This window comes from Trifolium pratense, linkage group LG5 (genome assembly GCF_020283565.1).
Source record: "Trifolium pratense cultivar HEN17-A07 linkage group LG5, ARS_RC_1.1, whole genome shotgun sequence".
Classification (NCBI taxonomy): domain Eukaryota; kingdom Viridiplantae; phylum Streptophyta; class Magnoliopsida; order Fabales; family Fabaceae; genus Trifolium; species Trifolium pratense.
The window spans coordinates 51,818,731-51,835,084 of NC_060063.1; the positions used below are offsets into that span (position 1 = coordinate 51,818,731).

A 16,354-nucleotide genomic window follows, 5' to 3' on the forward strand; every position below is an offset into this window, starting at 1 on the left:
ATTAGTTATTTGCTTCTGAAACCATTTAGCTTGTAGAATGGTTGCACATAGTTGTACTCTGAAACTATTTTACTGGTAGAATGGTTTCAGTGAGTAATTTATTAATTGTGTTTGCTTCTGAAACCATTTTGCTGGTAGAATGGTTTCAGAGATTTGTACTCTGAAACCATTTTCCTGGTAGAATGGTTTCAGTGAGTTGATGTAAGGTAGTGAAAAATGAGATTAAGGTAGTGAAAAATTGAGTTTTTTTTTCTGTGTCCAAATCAAACGAACCAAGTCTCTATTTGTAGAGAAAAAAAAATTATGAATTTTGGTATAAAAAAAAAATAAAAAATTAATTTACAACGAAATAATTGAGTTCAAAGTATTAAATGGAAAAAAATCACGCCCAGCCAATCAGACAGCGACACGTGTCCTGCTTTTAAAAAGTAGATTCTTCTCTCTCCAGGGTGTAATCCAGTGTGGTGCACGCGCTGGAATCTGATGGATTCGGATGATCTAGGCTGTCTGATTGATCAGACAGTCTTGATGAGATCAGATCTTGGCTGTCTGATGGAAATCAACGGCCTATAACCATGGTCCTGCGGTACGCGCGCGACACTGGATCCGCGTCCATTGATGGTAATTTGGTTAATTAATTAAAAAGAATGGGTATTTTGGTCCAACTGAAAAAGTGCACTTTGCTAATTTAGACCCAACTGGGTCTAAGTTAGCAGCCCCCATATATATATATATATATATATATATATATATATATAAAATGTTAAAGAATGTCCCGAGGCCAGACAAATAGTGAGTTTTTCTAAATTGTTTCTGAAAATATGTGTAATCAATGTCATGAAAATTTAAATGTTTTACATTTTAGAATAGTAATATTTTTTTAAAAATAAAATATTTAAAGAGTGTCTCGAAAACACTCATTAAGTAAAAATCATATTATATTAATGATGTTGTTATCGTAAGATTTATAACCAATATACTCTTTCGGTCAATGTGGATCATTGTCATTTTATATTATCATAAGATCAAACATGATTTGGTGGTAAGATAAAATGCCATGACATATATTATATATCATGAGATCAAGCATGGATTTGGTCTATGGTTGAAGAAAAATAAATAAATTAATTATGCGAAATTTGGATTGAGTAGCGGTCGATCTCTCTTAATCTTTTGTTTTTGTTTATATGCATCACCTTTTCTCTCCTTTCATCTACATAAGTGAATTTTACATAGGTTTGATTTTTCTTTCGTGTTTTTTTTTCTCTCCTAATTTTGTCATTTAAATACGGCTTTGTTTTGTTTATCATTTTGGTCGACACTATTTGATTTTTCATCTAATTGTAGTGTTTGTTTATCGACACTATTTAAATTTATTCGCAGATTTATAATTAATTTGCATTTTTTGGTTTACAAAGGAGCAGATGATTGAACTCACGACCTCATGCATATTACTCAAATCTCTCACCACTAAACCAAACATAATAACTTTAATTAATTTTCAATTTTATTCAAGACAGATCATAGTTTAGGGGAGTCTTGGCTCCACCAATGATTTTTAAAATGATAATTTTGGATGTTATACTTGGAAGTACGTATCTGTTGCATTTTCAATTCGTTAGAATTTAGAGGCTGCGTTGTGTGTGAATCTGGAAGAAAATGAAAGATTGTCATACTTGAGTTAATTTCAGAGATTAAAGGATCAAATCATATGAATAGATTGGCATGCTACAAATTGAATAGTCTGAAATCTGAATCTACACGTATGTATTAATTTTCCGTGGTCATTATCCCAAGTATAGTGATGTTAAAAAAAAAAAAAAGAAGAAAAAAAAGAGGTCTTATTATGATAAAAAAAATTCCTACATCAATATGGTGTGGTCTTTTAAAGAAATAATGCTTATATATATTCAAGGATATTATGTACTATTCTCATATATACCGTAAAATGTCAAACTTTCAAAATATAATATTTAGAATAAAATAAATTTCAAATGTTTGATTTAGTGATAAAGATAGGATATGGAATTGAAGTTTCAAATTTAGTCTTGTTTGTACCTATAGAGAAAGATGAATGTAAATTATTTTTGACATTATGAACTATATACATTAGATTTTTAATGAATTTAAAAAGTAAATTTTATTTAGTTAAATTTTTCAAGTGCTTAATTTTAATTGTTTTTTAAAGTACACGGTACACCATCCTCTTGTGTGTTTGGAGTTGTTCTTTAGTGTTTTGTCAAGAAAAAGTCAATGTTAGTGTAACTAGTTGAAATTGAACCGTTAAATTGTTGAAATTCGAATTTCAATGTAATTTTAGGTTCATTTAAGGAAGATTAAATAGTGAGAATGAAAAAAATTTGAATTCCACAGTCGACAGTCCAATGAATGCAAAGATAACATTTTAAAAATAGAGGTAATGGAGGAGAAGTATTAGTGGGTGTATTAGGTAATAATAGACTTGCCTTCTTAGTCCATTTCTTTAATACAAGACACCCAGAGCACTAAAGATGTCAGGGCATACCAAAAAACTGAAAGTATATGTTCACAAAGAACACTTGACTTTGCAAGGTAGTACGTAAAAATAGCATTTGTCCATTTGGTTGGAAGAAAAAAGTGGAAAGAAAAGAAAATGCAGAAATCGGTGAATGAAATTAAACTAAATCTTAGTTCAAATTTATCCATCGATTTCTATATTTTTTATTCATTTCTACTTTTATTTTTTTCGGTCAAACATATCCTTATTCTTATTTTAATACTTTTAAAATTCTTTTTTATAAAAAACACTTCATAATCTAAAAAAATGAAGTGTTTTTTATAAAATGAATCAGATGTCATATTTTTATAATAAAGTAGAGGCGTCAAAATGGATTGGACCCGGCGGGTCAACCTATTTAACCCGTTTTTTGGCGGGATGGGTTGGAATTTTTAACCACCATTAATGGTTGGTCTGTCCCGCATAATCCACTAGAAAGCGGGGTTGTGATGGAGCGAGGCCGGTTGACCTGTCGGACTTAGTGGTAATAAAAATACTTTTTTTTTCCCCTCCTTTTGTTATTGTTATGTATAAGTGTTTTTTTGAAAGAAAATAATTTATAAAACTCAAGCTGGAAATACAAATCTTATATCTTTTTGGATAATGGGGATAATACAATGAGGAACAATATTGGGCCAAACTTTGTTGGGTTCCTGCTCAGCCCATTTAGCTAGTTCATGAGCAGACTGGTTCCCACTTTGCCCCCACCCTTTTCGAATCGGCTTCGACTCTTTCACAGACAACTTTTTAATTTCTCTTTTATATTTAACTCATAAAATAGAGAAAAAAAAAACACTTTTTAAATATTTTGACTAGAGTAATTTTTAAAATACTCTAGTTTTATGACTTTAAATTTATTTTCAAATATTTTTTGAATCGGTGAATTCATTAATTTTTTTTTGTTGTCTTTTCCATATAGGAGTATTTTATAATATATTAATTTTTTTTTGAACTAAACAAACTTACTGCATTTCATTAATTATCAAAAGTTCAATACATGAAGAAATAATATCAAATCTATGAAAATTAGACCAAGAATTGGCCGCCCTAACTAAAGTGTGAGCAACCGAATTCACTTGTCTCCTAAAAACTTAACTTCAAAGTTCACACATGATAGCATAACAAAGATAATTTCATTAACGATCGAAAGAAACTCTGAGTTGCCTCGCCGTTTGGTACGAATAGCATCAACCAACACTTGAGAGTCACTTTCAAATTGGACGCATATATTAAATCTTGAGAATATAATTTTTAAATCTTTAAAATATAATCTTTAAAATCTGTGAGTTGCCTCTGACTTGAGAGTCACTTGATAATGTATTAAATCTTTAAAATATAATTTTTATAAATTTAATAGATGCATATTCTTGTTACATAAAATATTCTTTAATTTAATTATTTTTCGTTTGTCTTTGCGATTTTTTTAATTAATAAAGTTTTATTTAAAAATTTGGCAGGAAGTCCGCCGTAAAACGGAGCTGAGTGAGATATTCAACCTGCTATCTAGTTGGTTTGTCTTGTCGTGCACCACTTTTGATAGGTTGGAGACAGAACGGTGTCTGGTCGTGAGGGAGTTCGGGGGATCATCACATCGGGCCTTGAACAACTATAAAAGTGAGTTGGACACCACACTTTAACCCAAAACCTTAAGACGTTAGGTTTATGAGTCATCTCACTTATAAATCATTCAACATTCATTTTTCATTCGATGTGAGACTCAACTCACCCTTGAAATACCAACAAACGGGTTGTTGCGTGGTAGGTTATCCCATTTTCCTATCCATAATTAAGAGAAATCATATCCGTACAACTAATTTTTGACAACTTTCTATCTCATACTCTAATTACTATGTTTTTATTCTCTCTCGTCCTCTCTTTCTTTATTATTTTTGTCCCAAAAATAAGAAGAAAAAAAAAACATTGTTCCAAAATTGTTTTTAATTTTTTTTTTTTGCCTTTCACCACCTGTTTAATCTGGTTCGAAGGTCAATTCTGTCATCAATTAATTTCAATCCCCTTCCAATCGCACTTGTGAAATTGTTGTTAATTTTTTTTTTTTGGTTTTTCACCACCAGTTTAATCTGGTTCGAGGGTCAGTTATGCCATCAAGTGGTATCGGCTCCCTCCCGATTACAGTTGCTGGGGATTGAACTGTGGTCCTCCCTACCAAGTTCAGCGCCAATCACCACTAAACCAACGGTAAATTGTTGTGCAAATAATACTACTCTTAATTAATGGTTAGTTAGACTCATACAAAATCAACAAATAAAAAAAAAATTCGTCAAAAAAAAAAAAAAAAGAAAGAAAGAAAAAGAAGAGAGGGTGAACAGATACCATTGAAGAATGCGGATATCCACATATCCACCAAAACTAACTAAACCATGGTTAAAAGTCTGGCCCAATATTAAAACCATAGTCAAAAGTTGACAGCACGATCCACTAAGCTAAGATGTTCCTCTAAGCCAACACGTGGACGGCTAGATTTCATTTTAACCGCTTTCACAGTTCGTTATTATTAGGCAAACGTCAAAATTAGGGTTCGTACTTCGTACGCATCGTTGGCAAAAATCTTCTCTGAAACAAATTTTCTTTCGTCACATCTCTGAATTTTCTCTGAATCATGGAGATGGAACGCGTCTTCGAATTTCCTCATACTCACATGGATCGACGCCCTAGAAAGAGAGCGAGATTGGGTTGGGATGTTCCTGAAACCCCTAAGGTAACTTTTTTCCCCCTAAAATCTCAGATCTGATAATTTTTTCTTGTTGTTATATTTTCTGGATCTAGATCTGGTGGAATTTGTGTAATTAGGTATGTTTGATTCAGGTAATTTTGATTATCTTATTTCAAGGATTTAGCTTATGATTTTTAGGTTTTGGTGTTTTGATTATTATTTAAGAACTGGATATGGCTGTATAACACGGATCTGAATTAATTGATTTTTCTCTCTCTTATATGTACTAATTGGATCTGAAGATATTAATATTTCTAGGGACAGTAAAATTTGTAAATTTTTTCATGTTATCCTTGCTGAAAGTGTTGTATTGACATGATTTTTATGTAAAAGACTTTATTTAGCTTGTATCATAAACTGTATATTTTATGATTTAGATTTGATACATCTTATTATATTCAAAATTTCACTTTTTTATGCTTTTATTGTGTAAATTACTGGAATTTATTGGAAATAAAATATTAGATTCAATCTGAGAATCCATGTTAATGGAATTTAAAGAATGAATTACCTGTGAATTCTTATGTGAATCTGACACTGTTGATTTAAATTCTATGGTTTTTGTTGTGTTCTTAATGATTATTTTTGTATGTTCACATTCAATTTGTTGTACCAATATGAGATGATGGAGAGGTTATTGGTAGGGTACTTGGTGGGATAGAATTTTGATTTTTAACTCTTAGTGGTGCATGAATGGATGGCTGTGTGTAGGCTCAGGTAGGATTGTTTTTTGGACAAGAGCTTGGGAATATTTCAAGCTATGCTCCCTCAGGGGTTCCCTCGGAAAATATCTCTAGTTCTGTAATTGTTAAGGGTGATACTCGAAATGCTTCTCCCCCTTGGCGAAATGATGACAAAGATGGCCATTACATGTTTGCTGTTGGAGATAATTTAACTTCCCGCTGTAATTACACTTCACCATAATTACAAAATTTACCTTCATATATGTGTTGGTCAAATCCTGGTTTATTGTTTTTCCCTCAGATCTGCAATTATTTGCTTTCAAAACACAGCATTTTGGTGCATATGCATCTCCATTACCTTGTTAATTTTTAAAATGTTAAATCCAGACTTATATAAATGCGCTAACTATTTACTGATTATTGACGTCCATTATAATTTTAAAAGTTCAAATATTTATTTCTATTTTTGTTTAGCTTTGCTTGCTTTGTACTCATTTCTAATTATTTCTAACGGTTACAGATAAGATCCACAGCAAAATGGGTGAAGGAACTTTTGGGCAGGTATTGGAATGCTGGGACAGAGAAAGGAAGGAAATGGTTGCTATTAAAATTGTCCGTGGAATAAAAAAGTATCGGGAAGCAGCTATGATAGAAATTGAGATGTTGCAGCAGCTTGGTAAACATGATATAGGTGGCAATCGGTAAGTGGTTTTGGCTTTATTTCATCATTTACTCTAGCACAATGCAACCATTTGTTTCCATTGCATTGGTTAAATTGTCTTATTCCTTGCAGTTGTGTGCAAATACGGAACTGGTTTGACTATCGTAATCATATATGTATTGTAAGTATTTGATTGATTTGTGATGGGTTGATTTACCCGATATACAAAATAATTTGGGGGTTAAGACGAAAGTGAATTTAAATGGTTTTAACAGGTGTTTGAGAAACTTGGACCAAGCTTATACGATTTTCTTCGGAAAAACAATTATCGCTCATTTCCCATTGATCTTGTCCGCGAGATTGGCAGACAACTATTGGAATGTATAGCATGTGTGTAGTATTTACTTAAACTAGTATTCCTTTATTCTTCCATATATTTCAATTTGTTTGGACAAATTATTGTGCTTTATCATAAGCTGACAAAAGTAGCACATAAATCATATTTGTATTTGTCCTTATTTGTTTCAAGTTTGTTATGATGATGCCTTCAGACATATTTCGTTGTGTATTTCTCTAATGTGTTTCTTTTGATAATTTTCAGTTATGCATGATTTGCGCATGATCCACACTGACCTAAAGCCTGAAAACATACTCCTTGTTTCATCAGACTATGTCAAAGTTCCTGACTACAAGGTATATATCTATTTTGCACTCCTTGCATTCTCTGTTTGAACTTCTGCACCTTCCTTTGAATTATTCAAACTAATTGGTCACGGGTGATGCAGCGCCTAACTAAAGATGTAGTACAATTAATTTCAGACATCGGCCCATATATTAAGTGTATATCAGGATAATTAAACCAATTAATCCAGTGCGGATTTGTCAATCCCTGACATCTTTTTTTTTCTTTTTCCTCCAACAGATTTCTTCTAGATCGCCAAACTCATATTTCAAGAAAGTGCCCAAGTCTAGTGCTATCAAGGTTATTGATTTTGGTAGTACCACGTATGAGCGAGTAGATCAGAGTTACATTGTGTCAACTCGTCATTATAGAGCACCTGAAGTTATCCTTGGTATGTACTAAATACTGTTCGACTGGATGCTTTCCTTTGTTACTGAATTTGCATGTTGTTAATTCATAGGATCCCAGCCATTTCAGCTAAGTAGTTCATTTTGGTAATGTATTCTGTAGGTCTTGGCTGGAGTCATCCATGTGATATATGGAGTGTGGGATGTATATTGGTCGAGTTATGCACGGTATGCCTTGCTCTTGAAAACCTGTATGAAACACATTTGTCAAATCTTTTACGTTCTGACATCTGTGATCTCCTGATGTAGGGTGAAGCTTTGTTTCAGACTCATGAAAATTTAGAGCACCTTGCCATGATGGAGAGGGTACTTGGTCCACTACCAATGCATATGTTGAAGAGAGTTGAGTAAGTGAATGACAATGGAAACTTTTGATTGTTCTTTCATTTGTTTGATCTCTAAACCCAGTATAATGACTTTATTTTATTGTGCATGTTTAGCCGACATGCTGAGAAGTATGTTAGAAGAGGTAAACTAGACTGGCCAGTGGGTGCAACCTCGAGGGAGAGTATTAAAGCTGTGACAAAGCTCCCTAGACTACAGGTGTGCTTAGTTGCCATTTAATTTCTGACCTTTTTGAAGCCATTAATTGATCCATTTTGAATTTATTCCTTACTTTTTTTGCTCAAATATTTGCAGAACCTTATCATGCAGCATGTTGATCATTCAGCTGGTGATCTCATTCATCTGTTGCAAGGGTTACTTAGATATGACCCCTCTGAAAGAATAACAGCTAAGGAAGCCCTGAGACATTCCTTTTTTATGAGGAGATCACATTAGGCTACCCACCATTAGTAAATGATGAAGTTAGATCCACTAATTACTCATAAGCTGTCGCTTCCTGTAGCTGGGTCATCACCATCATTTACATTATCAATATGGTGATTTGCGTGTTGTGATAAGAATGGCCACAACCCTTCCCTATTAAAGAGGAGTCGATGGCCCTGTAAAATTTTCCATCTTAGTTTTGTGATGCTAGTGACTGAGGATTGTTTTTCGGCTGTTCTTGGGCCCTTAAACTCTTCATCCTTTTTTAGAAATGTGTGTTCTTACTGACATATATGAATTTGATGTATAGAAGATAATATCAATTTTAACATTAATGTTTAAAAAATTTCGACAAAAAATAACATTTATGTTTAAAATTTGGACTTGAATCATCCCTTCTCCAAATTCTTTAAATCTCTCTCCTCTATCTCTTTTAATTTCACTTTTTCTGGGTTGATGTACTCCCACAATCTGTTGTCTCACCCACTTCCAGCAATCTCAGCCAAATGTTTTATGGTTCATTTCCCATAATGCAGAAAAAAGTCAACAGAGCTACTAACTCGATCTTTTATTATAAGAAATTATTTAATAATTGATATATTTAGTCTTACAAATTTGGATCAATTACTTATTCTTTCACTCTTTCACTCATTTGTAAGCCAAACAAAACATTGTTTAAGCCTGGTATACTGCAAGAAATTCTTGTAAAGTGTTTGGTGCAACCAATATTTAAGAGTAGGCAGGATTTATATGTGATGTGAAACACTTAAAAATGGAAAAATGATTTTCTCAAAATGAAGGTATTTTCAAAAGATTATCAGAACTTCATCGAATGAATGCCAATAAATATCAGAACTTCAGGATTACTTTGAAGAGTGTGTATTCTCAAGATTACTCTTCAACTTTTAAGAGTATGTTCCTGTGCAACTACTGCCTTGAAAAAAAATAAAAATATACACAACAATAATGCCTCATTTTTCAAGATTACTTTTATCTTAAGTGTATCAGACTTTCTTGATTAAACATGAGACAGGGACAAAAGTATGTCATTACGATTAAACATGAGACATAAATTATATAGCTCTAAAAAAATTATGAATAATTTATCTAACAATTGATGGAAATTAATCACATAAATAAATTTATAAATAATACTTATAAATTAAAATTTATATATAATACTTATAAATTAACTTTTACTTCCATAAAGAATATTGATAATTAGTTAGAGATTCCATTAGCAAGTTAGAATATTACATTAGTTTGTTAGAGTTTATTATTAGATAGTTAATTCGTTAACTCTCGCCATATGTTTGGTCTAGTGATGAGAGACATGAGTAGTATGCATGAGGTCATGAGTTCGATTCTCATTGTCAACATTGTAAATAAAAAAAATAATTAGTTAATTCCAAGAACTACAATTATACCTTTTTTATTATCTTTGATTATTTTTATTATCTTTCAAACTTTTTAACCTCTTACCCTTCATTTTCTCCCTACCATAAAAATCTGAACAACATCAATTACAAATTTATTTATGTTGTTAATTTTTTATTGATCAGTCGATCAACCTATTCATAACTCTTTAATGGTAACTTAATAAAAAAGAGTAAAAATGTAAAATGATGACGGGCAGATGCTGTTAATGACACCAACTACACCTACTACTACCATCAACAAAATAATTTTTTATTTGAATATTTAAATAGATGCTGTTTCAGCCAATTACCTTTCAACAAAAGACCTTTATTTTAGAAAAATTGATATAGAATATAATTTAATTAATTGATTTGTTTAATTAAAATGATGACGTGTAGATGCTGTTTCAGCCAATTATCCTTCAACAAAAAGACCATTATTTTAGAAAAAATTGATAACGAATAGTGTAATTTGATTTTTGTGTGAATTCTTTTAATATATATAATTACTTCGTTCAGTTTCATATACAAGCAACAATTCACTTTTTATGTTTATATTGTATTACATCAGTTATTTAATTAATTTTAAAAATAATTTGTTGCTTAGACATAAAATTGAAAAAAACTTTTTTTTAATCAGAGACTGAAGAAAATAATTTATAAAACAACTTATGGTGCAACCAACGTTGTCTAGGATACAAACCAAAAGACATTATATGTGATCAGCATTATATCTCGTGCAATGTTGTTTGCTACATGTCTTCTTGTTGTCAATATTCAAAAATATTGTGGTTTGTGATATTTTATAAACTATTAAATTGTTCTCTATTTCTTTAGCTAACTATTATAGATGTTTGGCTTAATTAGTCTTTTGGTCCTTTAAAGACATTTTAGGTTTCACAATGGTCCCTTAAAGAAAAAAAGGTCAAGATTGGTCCCTTAAAGACACATTCGTTTCTCAATTGGTCCTTTCCATCAATTTTTTACATAAAACGTTAGTTTTAGTAGACTGAATTGTGGATGTCATTAAGTGTAAGTGGTCCACCAAAAACCTTATTAATTTTTAAAATTTTAACCATTGGAATTTTTTGTTATATTTGGAGTTAAAATTTAACAGAAATGACCAATATGACAAAAATATACGTCTTTAAGGGATCAATCCGGGTTTTTTTTTTCTTTAAGGGATCAATCCAGACTTTTTTTTCTTTAAGGGACCATTATAAAACCTAAAATGTCTTTAAGGGACCAATAGACTAATTAAGCCTAGATGTTTTTGACTCTATAACTAATATAAAATATTGAAAGAGTTGAGATCTATTTGAAAGTGAGTTATAGACACAAGAATCAATTTGATTCTTAAGGTGGTGGTAGATAGTTTCTCTATGTTTAAAAAAAGAAAAGTTTTATTATTCTTAATGTATATTTTTTTACATAAGTTCGTTTCTCTAAAATAAAACATAGGATTTACATCTTTAAACTTATAAAGTTAATATAATTAAAATTACAACAATATATAATCACTTTGACCACAAAATACTTGAAAAGTAGATTATGCTAAAAATGCTATTGGTTTAAGGTGAAGAGGTTCTTTCTTTGAGACAACAAGTCCAAATACCTCATTCATATCTATATCTTGTTTACCTAAATTTGTTTCATTTGGTAGCTTCCAATTGAACCAATAAAGAAGGCTAGCAAGTACATATTCAACAGTAGTTACTCCAAAATTCATTCCAGGACACCCCCTTCTCCCAAAACCAAAAGGGATAAACTGAAAATCTTGACCTATAAAATCAACTATGCTGTGTTCAAATCTCTCTGGCATGAACTCTTCAGGGTTGTCCCAATTTTTAGGGTCTCTTTGTATTGCCCATGAATTTACATATACCATTGTTTTTTCAGGAATATCATAACCTTTTAGATTTACATTAGATATGGTTTCTCTAGGAGCCATGAGAGGAGTAGCTGGATGTAACCTTAGACTTTCTTTCACTACACATTTTAAATAGTGCATTTGGTTGATGTCATTTTCTTCAACTTTTGATTTATTTCCAACAACTCTTCTTACTTCTTCCTGTATTTTTTTCATTACGGTTGGATGTCTCATTAGCTCTGAAATTGTCCAGTCTAATGTTGTTGAGGTTGTGTCAGTTGCTCCAATAAACATGTCCTAAATAATTACTTTCTTTTATTAAAAACTTGTTAATGCATGATTTGCACCAATATTATTCAAAAATAAAAAAGAAAAAAATAATAATATATATATAGGGTTTTGCTAGAATATACCCACTATTATCTATAAAAAGAGCGTGAATCACATTACATAGTTACATAATGTACCCTTGGAATCGGATTAATAACGCTATCAATAGTTTTATTATCCATTTAAGTGATTTTGAAGTCAATTAAGAGCTTTATGAGCTATTCAGCCTATTCTTAATTTGATTCAAATGTAACAAATTAATTGAACCTAATAAGTCGAAGCGAACTGCTCGTGAACTTTAAACGAGCCGAACTCGAGTTGGAAAAAAGTTTGTGTTAAACTCGAGCCGAACCAATTCTTATCGAGTCGAATCAAGCTCAGACAAATTCGACTCAATTCGACTCATTTCCAACCCCTAATTGGTTTGATCCTAATTGTGCATGTACTTTATTTGTATTTGATTTAATTGGCTCTCTCTCTTTTGCATTTTTTATTTATCTATTTGTTGTCTGGTTCATGGAAGTGCTAGAAGTCAATGTTGGTTTTAGGTATAGTGAACTTTTTTTCTTCTTTGGATCAAGGTGTGTGGTTATCTTGATTCTTAGTCTTATCTCTCAAGTTTGACAAGCATGGTGACTTTGTTTATTCATTAATTTGAGGGTCCCTAGGACATGACATGTGTTTTTATGATTCGGATCATTTCCAATTTTTCCTTATATTTTATCTTATTTTTCTTAATTCAAGAGTTGTTTTTCTCTTCTTTTTATTGTTTGTAATTTACCAACCGTTAGATTAAAAAAAAGGAACGAAAACATGAGGGAAAATTGGAGAGGATCTAAATCCGTCTTTTTCGTTCTATTGATGAGAATTGTTCATTACTATAGTAAAGACAATAGGTAGGTAGTCTTAGGTAATAAAATATAGTAAGAGAAATATCAAAATATTCTATTTGATATTTTCTCATTCAAGCACAATTAATTAGTTGTAAGAATGAGTTAGACTCAACTCTCAATTTTAAGATGGTCAAAGCATCTTCACGATCCGTTAGACTGCCTGCTATTAGGTTTTCGCAATCGGACCACCCACTGTTTACGAGATGTCTGGAATGTGTGTTTAAAAGTGAGAACAATCATCACCTTACAAATCGGTTTTGTAGGGTTGAGTTAGACTCAACTCTCGTTTGTATCTATGATAGTTTGTGTTTATAGTAAGGAAGTGAAAGTGTAAATGAAACAAAAAGAAAGGGATAAAAGAGAGAAAACCATTAGAAGTGCTTTGATATCATTATTGGAGAACTCAAATCCAAGCATGCCATCATCTTGGAGTTGAAGTAGAATATCCACAAACCCTTTTTTCTTGATTTGATTATCTTCCATCTTTTTCAAAGCCAAACGCTCTTCAATCACTTGATCAAAGAAACCATCAAATGCTTGAAAAGTATCCTTCATTTCTCCAATTTTTCCACTAAGAACATCAATCCAACTCAAAGAAGGGAAGTAATCTCCAACAACAAAAGTTGCAAGATACATCATAACTTTCCTTGCTAACACTTTCAAATTGCCATCACTAGTTTCTTCATACTTCCTTCCAAGAGCACATATACAAACAATATTATTTATTGTTGAAATAAGCATCTCACTTAGATTCACACATGCATCATTCAAGCTAGCTTCTCTTAGCTTATTCACCAACTCTTCAACTTCTTCTTCTCTAATGGGATAAGATGATTGAACACTTTTCATGTTTAATAATTCTCCAACACATAATTTTCTTTTTTGTTTCCAATTTTTTCCATAAAGTGCAAAACCAACATCATTACATCCATACAACAAGATTTTTTGAGCTATATGTTGGGGTCGGTTTGAAAAAACTTTATCATATTTTTTCATGATTTCCATGGCTACATCTGCTGAAGTAACCACTAGAGTTGGAGTTGGTTTTTGTCCCAATTGTAACAACATCATGTTGCCATATTTGAGTGATAGGTCTCTAAGAGAACGGTGTGGAAGTGTGCCTAGTTGATGAAGGTTACCAATGATAGGTAGTTTAGGTGGAAATGGAAGTTGATTAGTTTTGGATTTAGATTTGGGTTTTCTAATTGCAAAGTTAAACACAATCAATACACTTACAAGGAAAAAGAGAGATAGATATAAGGGAGAACAAAAAGCTCCTATAATTTGTTCATGTGACCATTTTTTGAGAGCCATTGGGTTTTTTAATAAACATATGTTGCACTTAGAGTTAGGCATACCATATATATAGAACATATGATCCCCACCAACAACTCATTGGTAAGTTGAGAGACATGAAAGGAATCCAAGTCTAGAGTTTAAATTTTAAAAACTACCATAATTTACTAACATAATACTCCCTCCGACTCATTTTAAGTGACACAGTTTGATCATGTGCACTATTATTTACATATTTTATTTTGATTTTATTTTTCTATTTATAAATAATAAATATAAGCATATAAGATATTGTTAGATTTATTTTGATAAATATTTTAAAAATATCAACTTTTTATAATTATTACTAATAAATAATTAAAAATATTAATGGTCAAAAAATTATGTATTAACATACGTGAAACAATCAATTGAATCATTTAATATGAAACATGGGATGTAATATTTATCCATTTAAAATGTATTAGATTAAGTTACTCCCAGAGTAACTCTTAGTCGAATTACTTCGCTTAATAATTGGTTATAAATATTTATTTTGTTTATGTTTTTTTTTATGGATTTTTTTAAAAAGTTTTGTAGTTTTAAAATTTTATTAAAATGTGCGGAGTTGGCTACTCAATAAACTTTTTTAATCGAAGGTTGAATTGATAAAATTAAATTTTTATAATGAGTTTCTAAACGGAATAATTCATCCAGCTGTTACTTTTGCATTAACTCGAATACATATATCTAAGTGTAGTTCAGTTGATAGTTAAAGTCGGAGTTTGAAACTATGAATTTTTCACTGTTGGAACAAAATTGAGATTTATAAATTCCCCAATCATTATTAAAGGTTTTGATGATAACAAAGTATTAAATATACAATTGGAGGTACTAAAATTTGTTTTCAAGTATGCAGAATTATTTTAAAGATAAGCTCTGAAGACATGTCAGAAGATGACCATTCAAAAGTTCTGAAGGCTCAGAGGATATCAACGTTCAGAAGATGTAACAATGTCAGTTTTTTTTATTTTATAATCATGTAACAATGTCAGTTAATTCTCTACCATTCATTTATACATGGGGATATTTTTATTAACAAAATAATTTAGCCGTTTAATTATTGTATCGTAGAAGGATAACACACTAATCAAATTCTATTCACACACTCCACATCCACTCAGTCAAATTAATTAGCAACAATTAGCAACATTATTGGTATTAGTATATTCACATATGTAGCTTCCTTCAATTCTTGGGCCAGTTTAAATGGTTCTCCTCGGCTTGAATTGCATCTTTATATTTGATTTAGAATGTATTATTTTCTAGGTGGGGTTTATTCATTTAATTTTAAGAGTTTAATATTTTTGTGACCATATTAGAAGAAAGCCCCACCATTTTTTTTTCAATTGTAAAATTATTGGACTTTTGGCCATTTCATATGTTCTGTGGGGTTGAAGAGATAAGACTCTGTTTCATTTTGTATAATGAACCAAATTTGAATGACATCAAGAAGTCAAAGTTTACTCAATTCCTTTTTTATTTTTGTTTTTGTTTTCATCACGGTATCCGGTTCACTGGATCGTCTAATCTGATTGGGGAGTCAGTTCTGACATTAAGTAGTTTTAGCCATCTTTCGATCGTAGTTGTGAAGAATCGAACTGTGATGGTCGTCACTACCAAATATAGCGTCAATCATCACTGAATCAACTAGTTAAACCAATTGAGCTAAGGATTAAGGAGTTGGAGGTTAAGGTTCAAGTCCTGACAAGAGAAAAAACTAACATAACATTGTAATATACTAACTACTAACAATTTGCCGAGTTAAAAATATGTTGAAACAACAATATTGATCAATGAGGGATTGAAGAAATTACATTTTGATTACAGTGATTTTAGTTTTTTCGATAATAGATGATAATGATAAAATACTATCATATCTTGTTTTAATTTTTTTTAACGAAATAAGTTGCTCAAATTAGATTTACATGTATATATTTTGATTTTTGATTTATATGTTTTATAAATATATAGCGGTGTCAGTATCCTATATTTTTTTCATTAGCGGTGTCGCGCTGTCCGAGTCGGATTATGTGC

General features: G+C 31.1%; 2 protein-coding genes across 4 annotated transcripts; one reads left to right on the forward strand and one right to left on the reverse strand.

Moving 5' to 3' along the window:
* Positions 1 to 5,010: 5,010 nt before the first annotated feature.
* Positions 5,011 to 8,848, forward strand: LOC123883913 (serine/threonine-protein kinase AFC2). 3 transcript variants are annotated; one of them, XM_045932869.1, is made up of 11 exons: positions 5,011 to 5,255; positions 5,982 to 6,174; positions 6,474 to 6,654; positions 6,747 to 6,795; positions 6,890 to 7,004; positions 7,216 to 7,307; positions 7,537 to 7,687; positions 7,807 to 7,871; positions 7,953 to 8,050; positions 8,144 to 8,246; positions 8,343 to 8,848. In XM_045932869.1, exons 1-11 carry the CDS (start codon positions 5,157 to 5,159, stop codon positions 8,481 to 8,483), a joined length of 1,287 nt encoding a protein of 428 aa, XP_045788825.1. In that variant the 5' UTR covers positions 5,011 to 5,156; the 3' UTR covers positions 8,484 to 8,848. The 3 variants fall into 3 exon arrangements, with proteins under 3 accessions (XP_045788825.1, XP_045788826.1, XP_045788827.1); XM_045932870.1 differs by lacking the exon at positions 5,982 to 6,174 and having other exon boundaries at positions 5,119 to 5,255; XM_045932871.1 differs by lacking the exons at positions 5,011 to 5,255; positions 5,982 to 6,174; positions 6,747 to 6,795; positions 6,890 to 7,004 and having other exon boundaries at positions 6,513 to 6,654.
* Positions 8,849 to 11,272: 2,424 nt separating this feature from the next.
* Positions 11,273 to 14,357, reverse strand: LOC123884253 (cytochrome P450 71A1-like). Its single transcript, XM_045933320.1, has 2 exons — positions 13,352 to 14,357; positions 11,273 to 12,056 (listed from the first exon to the last, which is right to left on the reverse strand). The coding sequence occupies exons 1-2, from the start codon at positions 14,354 to 14,356 to the stop codon at positions 11,439 to 11,441; spliced, it is 1,623 nt and encodes a 540-aa protein (XP_045789276.1). The 5' UTR covers position 14,357; the 3' UTR covers positions 11,273 to 11,438.
* Positions 14,358 to 16,354: the final 1,997 nt, after the last annotated feature.

Coding starts and splice junctions, on each gene's coding strand:
- LOC123883913 (XM_045932869.1), top strand. CDS start 5,157: ATGGAGATGGAACGCGTCTTCGAATTTCCTCATACTCACATGGATCGA. Junction 7,005..7,215: donor ACTATTGGAATGTATAGCAT/GTGTGTAGTATT, acceptor GATAATTTTCAG/TTATGCATGATTTGCGCATG. Junction 7,308..7,536: donor TCAAAGTTCCTGACTACAAG/GTATATATCTAT, acceptor TTCCTCCAACAG/ATTTCTTCTAGATCGCCAAA.
- LOC123884253 (XM_045933320.1), bottom strand. CDS start 14,356: ATGTTCTATATATATGGTATGCCTAACTCTAAGTGCAACATATGTTTA. Junction 12,057..13,351: donor ATATCAAAGCACTTCTAATG/GTTTTCTCTCTT, acceptor GTAATTATTTAG/GACATGTTTATTGGAGCAAC.